At 28.4% G+C, this 7,109-nt stretch overlaps 1 protein-coding gene across 2 annotated transcripts; it reads right to left on the reverse strand.

Annotated features, from left to right (window-relative positions):
- Positions 1-2,417: 2,417 nt before the first annotated feature.
- On the reverse strand, positions 2,418-5,713 carry LOC100802303 (bidirectional sugar transporter SWEET4). 2 transcript variants are annotated; one of them, XM_026129499.2, is made up of 6 exons: positions 5,398-5,713; positions 5,052-5,088; positions 4,035-4,045; positions 3,597-3,988; positions 2,857-2,976; positions 2,418-2,735 (listed from the first exon to the last, which is right to left on the reverse strand). In XM_026129499.2, exons 1-6 carry the CDS (start codon positions 5,438-5,440, stop codon positions 2,571-2,573), a joined length of 768 nt encoding a protein of 255 aa, XP_025985284.1. In that variant the 5' UTR covers positions 5,441-5,713; the 3' UTR covers positions 2,418-2,570. The 2 variants fall into 2 exon arrangements, with proteins under 2 accessions (XP_025985284.1, XP_003530439.1); XM_003530391.5 differs by lacking the exon at positions 4,035-4,045 and having other exon boundaries at positions 3,597-3,975; positions 5,398-5,699.
- Between the last annotated feature and the right edge of the window lie 1,396 nt (positions 5,714-7,109).

A 7,109-nucleotide genomic window follows, 5' to 3' on the forward strand; every position in this document is an offset into this window, starting at 1 on the left:
TTCAACTAAGATTATGTGTAACAAAACTAACTAAAAAGTTAACAAGAAGTTGAAAAGTTAGTTGGTAACTAGAAGATAAAAAATTAATCATTAAATTAGAAGTGTTCGATAAAAATAATAATTTAAGTAGTTAAAAAATATAAAATGATAAATAATAATAATAATATGATTTATTTTTAAAATATAAAAGTATGGTTTATTTAAAAATATAACAAGGAAAATAAATAAATATATCAAAAATAAAAGTGAAAAAAAATATAAAATGTTATTTTAAATAGTGTTTCAAAAAACGCTAAAAGTTATTGAGAAGTTACTACAATAAATTTGTTTACTGATAAGTTTTTTAACTAGTAAAAAAAACTAAAAACTCACTAAAACACTACTAAACATAACCTAACTTTCCAAATTCAAATTAATTTTTTAGTTAATTTTAACACATATTGCCTAAATATACAAACATACTAAAGAATTCAAACAACTACGGGTTACAACAATCTAATACCAATTTGCATATATTCCCTCCTGACTTAAATAAATTTAATGGGAGACACGTGAATTAAGGAATTCAGTTAATAATATTTAATTCAATTTTTTTTTTATTAAAAATCTATTTTATTTCCTAAAATACCCTTAATAATAATACTCTTAGAATAACATTTAAACTATTACGCCTTAATAACTCTTGTGTACGTTTCCTATTTCTTTCATTAATTTGGTGGCTCATCACTTGATTACTCACGCAATCATCATTGCCCGTTTTTATTACTCGCTTATCATTGATTGGAGTATCTCACGTAAGGCTCTTGATAAAAAATTTAGGCAGTAGATATTTTTATTTTTATGAAATATATTGGTGGCAAAGATAAATGTTAAGTGCACTTTACAACTTCCCCGTAATAGCTGCTCAACTTCATTTAGATTCAAGTGCTCCATTTGCAAGGATTTATTTAAACATCCATGTTGGGGCACTGATGATTTAACTTGATAAAAATGACTCTTGATATTGATTTAAACACTCATTGCAAGGATGATGGTTTGACAACAAAGCAATTTCAAATGATGAAACCCAACACAATAGGAACAATGAAGAAGATAGTGACAAAGTCACTCTCGGTGCAGTAACTTTTACATTTTTTATGCTTATTTATCTTAATATTTTTTTATATTACTTATTTTTGTTATATGATGTTTTACTAATTCAAAATATTTTGTCAGTTCTTGCAAATATTCAAATCTTGCCTTTCGATGTTGATTTAAATATCTCATATAATGATTTGTATGATGTTAACAATGAAGCATCATTGATAGATTCTAATGAAGGACTTCCAAATGAAAGAACCCAATATGATTCAAACAATGGATGGAATGGAGATGTCTATAGAAGTGACCATGAAGATTTGCTTTCTAATAATGATAATGAAGACAACTTTGTCATGGATGACCAAGAAGAAGCTAAAACATCTATTAAATGTGCAAAAATTTGTTTATTAATTTAAATGAATAAGTCTCACTTTATTTTATTTTTAAATTTCAGGTCCCTGTTTAATTAGTTTTATTAATTTTAAAGAAATAGTCCCTTTTAATTTGTTTTATTAATTTTAATGAATTAGTCTATGTTTAATTAGTTTTATTAATTTAAATGAGTTAGTCTATGTTTAATTAGTTTTATTAATTTTAATGAATTAGTCTCTATTTAATTAGTTTTATTGATTTTAATTAGTATCTCTTTAATTTTATTAATTTAAATGAATTAGTCTCTCTTTAATTTTTTAATTTTATTAATGAATTAATTAGAAAGAGGTTACCAATAAAAAAAATTGGAAGAAGAGATTCATTTGAAAGATTTTTAAGAATTTAACATAGAATAATAAATAGTTAACGGAAAATAAGATTTTATTGAATGAAAAATATAATAAAAATATTATCATTAAATAAAATAAAAAATAATTAATATTTATTTAATTATAGATTTTTTTCTTCTTCTTGTATTTAAGTCTGGAGAGTGTATTAATCATGAGGCAAAGAATGAAAACAGAAAATCGTGCGGTGCATCTTTTGTAGCATACGACTTTGACTTGTACCGCCTCCTCAACAGGGGCAAATGCAAATCATTGAGCAATCTCACTTAGACCCTTAATTCCTCGGACGCAGACTGAGAGAGATCCAATCAAATTCCAACATAACAAACTCCGTTACAGAACACGCACGAAGCACTTTTAGTGTCATTGTTTACAATATTACTTGTATGAAGAAGGGGCTGTTTGGCACCTATAATTTAATTTCTTTTCCCCCAACATCATAGTCTATATACAGACTACGCTACAATTAACAAGCTCCAAAAGATGTGGATCTGGAATTGTTCTAGTTAACAAATTCATGCAATTAGTAAACTGGAACTGTTAGATGAAAGTTGGACATTTTGAAGCTAAACTTACGGTAGTTTTATGTAATAGTAAATATGATTACATTTTATAGGAGGTCCAAAGTACTACAAACAACATTGCTGAACATGCATCTAAAGAAACCTCTTATTGAAGAACTGAAGGGAACACATGGAGATTCCATCATGATCAATTATCCGGCTTGGATTGGTCATCTCTACCCACCACCACCTGCGACAAGTTCACCCCCCCGTTGCCATTCCTTGCCGCTATCTGCCGCTGAGTCGACTTGTAATAGGTTGCATACAGAATCAGTTGCGCCACCGCAAACAATGTCCCAAGCCCATTTGGTATCTGACAATTAAATTAAGCACAACATCAAGAGGTTAAAGTGATTATTATGTCATCTTCAGCTTTTATATGTGGTTAAACCAGGGAAATTAAGGACGGATTTTCAAATTAAATTGTTATTTACAGTTATGAACTTGTCGAAACGGATGAGAGAATAAGTTGTCCAAGCCACACCATTCCCAAAAGAGGCGAGAGAGATGTAAAAGGGCATGTACTCAACGCTCTTAGTCTTGATCACCAGTTTCTGCACCGCAATAATCAACATAATTATCATGTAATTACCTTAAGCACATAGTAATTGGTTGCTAAATTAAAAGTGAGAAATGAAATACCATAGACCTTTTAACATTACACGAGGCTCAAGAAAAATGGTCCAAACCGTGATTTTAGCTAAAAAGGACAGTTTTGAGGTTTTCATGACGGCATCATCACCGCAATTGCAATTGGCTTTTTTTTTTTTATGATAGCAAAGATTGCGATAAACTAAAATTGTGACCTTAGCCATAACGTCTATTTTATTTCTTGGCATATTAGGCAGAAGATCAAAAGGGATAGAGGTGTCAACCTAATTGTGATTTCTGTCCCTATTGTGATGTTCAAGCATGCCTCCTTTTGATTAAAAAAAAAAAAAAACTCAAATTTTTCACAATAGCATAGATCGCGACAAAACTATGACTGTCACCACCACAATTTTAAATGTTGATATTACATGAATGAATAATATTATAGTTTGTCCATGTGCCTCGGATCGTCGCAACCACCATTTTTTCATGCACATGAATGTGATCAAGATATGGTAAAATGAATGAATGCATCTCAAAGACAAGCAGTATAGTATATAGTAGGAGGATGGTGATGACTGACCATGATAGCCAAGGGTGAAGCATACATCATAATGTTGAAGAGAATGCAAGTGGTTCCAACAATGGCAGAGCGTTTCTTGAAGGTGTGGACCTTAGTTAAAGTGATAAAGGTGAGAACAGAGATAAAAATAAGTTCCAATAAGAGCCACAGGAGGACCTTGAGCCTCTTTTTCCCACCAGAGTAGATCAAGAAGAGTGTCACAAAGATAAGCTCAATGATGCACCCAGAGCCGTTGATGGTTACCACCAAAATGCTATTTGGGTGCACCATGGGTAGACCGTACAGGGTCCAAACCATGCAGTTCACCAGCGTTGCTAGGTATGGTGCTGCCGAGTACTGCTCCACTGATCCCTTCTTGCATATTTCGACAAAAGTGGGCCTGTATTGTATATCCATTTCAATTTCAAACTAAACAGAACTATACTTTTTCATTGTAATTTTTTTTTAATCTGGATATTTTGGCATTAATAATAATATCATATTATGAGAGGCAATGACAAAAAAAATATTTCTTTTTCTTTTAACAAAATAAAATCAATTTTGTCCAATCGCAAGTCATTCAAAGTGATAAATTATCAGAATTTATGTTTTTTTAAAGAGATTTTAAATTTAAATTTATCTGTTTGAAAAAATCCTCCTTAAGTAGAGTTCGCAGGCATCTAGTCTCATTTTAAAGAGGTTAGATAAGTTTGTACTTTTTATAAAATCTAAAGGTTATCCTTATATTATTAATTCAAGTGATATTAGATTTAATTTTTATAAGTAAGATTTTGAATTTAAACTTTTTAGATGAAAAAATGTGAAAAAGATTTTATCAAATAAGTTTTTTAAAAGATATTAATCATTAGTCAAATTAGTAAATACTTCATATCTGATCCAAAAATCTTTAAGTTTTAATTTTATTCTTCTCAATGTACATAAAAAAAAAACTATATATCATCATGAGAATTTTTCATTGAAGCCAAGAGAGAGAAAAAGTAATACACTATACCGTATTAGTAGGAGTGAGCAAAAATACGTTAAATTAAAATTGAGAACCCATCAATATTTAAAATCACTTCTGAACCATGATTTTAAAAATTACTTCGAGACTAAATTGGTTCCGAATTAGTTTTAAATCGATCTTAAGCATCAAATCCATTTTGAACTGATTTCAAATTGTTTTTTTTACTATTTCAACTTTAGAAAAATTAAATCCTCTTATAAGTGATTCGAATAAGTTTTAAAATTAAATTAGTTCAGTTCCAACCAAACTAATTTTTAAAAAATAGTTCTGTTTTATTTTCAAAAACCAATTCGTTTCAGTACAATTTGGAAACGGTCGGTTCGAACCAGCTTATACACACATTCATGTCCATATGCAATAGTGGGGTTAAGTAACTTGCATGAGTTTATATATTGTGTGTATACAAAAAATAAAATAAAAAGAAGTTAAGAGAGAAAGATGAAGCTTACGCTGGGGACAGGAACAAAGCGCCCGAGATGATGTTTCCTGGGGGAGACAGAGATCCACAAGAGTAAAAAAAAAATTAAAATATTTAGAGTCTGTTTTTATTTTATTTTTACTTTTAATTTATAAAGCTGTCATTTTATTTTCAATTTACTTACTGTTTTTAAAAAGTTTACACAGAAAATAGAAAAACAAAAAAAAGTTATATATGTTTACTATTTTTGCATATAAATCTTTGAAAACATAGGGGAAAAAACTTAAAAACAATGACAGTTTTATAAATTGAAAATGAAAATAGAAGTAACATATATACGTAGGTACAAACAGGGTTTAGAGAGGAATTTGAGCTACCTATGATGCCGACCGCTGTTCGAGCAATATCAGTTGCAGTCATGGTTGGAAGTGATAAGAGAGAAGGTAGGAGAGGGTGTTTTGTAAGTGAAATATGAGTTGATGAAAGAAGTGCGATGAGTTAATTAGGAGGAGTCGGCGAATGAAGTCCCATAGCCAGTAATTGAATTAATTAGCAGCAGCAAAATGTAAATGCAGTTTGGTCTTATCCGGATTTTGGTTGAACATGTGCATGACATGTATTGGGTTGTGAAACAGGTTACTACACCTGTAAAATTTGTGTTCCTTAAATAGAGCGAAAGAAAGAGATAGTCTTCTACCCTTCTTAGCTTACCTGCACCTGCAGTGAGAGATGCTCAATGCTCATCATTCATATCCCACTCAGCGACTATAAATTCTTCACAATTCTGGTCAATGTCACAAAATTAAATCAACTTGTAAAAACGTTTTCCACTTTTAAAACCAGTGCATTAAATATAAAAACAAATTAACTTAAATGCGTATTAAATGATCATCTGATAGTCTTTCTTCTAACGCTTTTTAGAATTTATATATTAATCCAGTGAAGAAAATAAAATTAATTTATATATTAAATGAAAGTTAGAGTTGACTTTATTAAATAATTAAGACTCTTTTTATTTAATAAATTCACGCACATATAATTTTGTACACTCTCTTCTTCGTCCTATAATAATCCTAATGTAACAAGAAAATATATATTTATTATTTTAATTTTTTAATGTAACATTAATTAATTTTTTTATTTATATTTTTTCTAATATCAATGATATGAGTTACAAAAATAAAAAATGAATTAATGATGATGAGTTTAATTTTATAAAAATATTATTATTTTCTTTTATCTATTTATTATTTTTTCTTGATTGATATAAAATAACCTACAACAACAATTATAAAGTAACGGTGAGAGTAACAATAGAAATATGTTTTTCTTTCATTATATAATAAGTGTCCAAAATATTTAAAAAATTAGTAAAAATAAGGATACACTTGAAAATTGAGATAGTAGCTAATATTATGTTCAAATTATAAATTTAGTATTAAAAAATGCTAAGCTTATAAATGGATTATAAATCAATAGAAACCAAAGTTTGATTTTGAAAATAGCCAGATAAGAAGAAGAAGAAAAAAAGGAGTATTTGTTATGAATTTAATAATGATTCTTTAACTAACTATTAAATGTAGGATTTAGGGTCCTTTTATATTGAGTAACATGATACGGTTGTGCTGCAGAGAAAGCCAATTTTTTTAATCAAATTAGGACTAAATATTATTGGAATTGGCATCTCTAAAGTTTTTTGGTGAATGATATATTAGAGGATAACAATCTTTAGGAAAAAGAACATGATTAGAATATGCTCTAAAAGCTAGCATTCAAAATACAATCGAAAGCACTTTCAAAATCTAGAGAGTAAAGTAAGAGAATGCAATTAGAGAATAAAATGTATTAATAATCATTAATTAAAAAATTAATATTTGAGATTATAATTAATTTTATATTTTATTAAATATAATTTCAATTTATCATAATCGATTTTTAACCGTTGATTTTTTTCTCAAAAAAAAAACTTTAATTTTCTAATCAACGATTATAAGTATACCTTATCTTCTAAAGTGCACTCTCTCTCACTTTTGAATAGTTGTATAACTCACTAATTATATCTAATAAAAATGATTTTTTTCTCTTTCCA

This window comes from Glycine max, chromosome 8 (genome assembly GCF_000004515.6).
Source record: "Glycine max cultivar Williams 82 chromosome 8, Glycine_max_v4.0, whole genome shotgun sequence".
Classification (NCBI taxonomy): domain Eukaryota; kingdom Viridiplantae; phylum Streptophyta; class Magnoliopsida; order Fabales; family Fabaceae; genus Glycine; species Glycine max.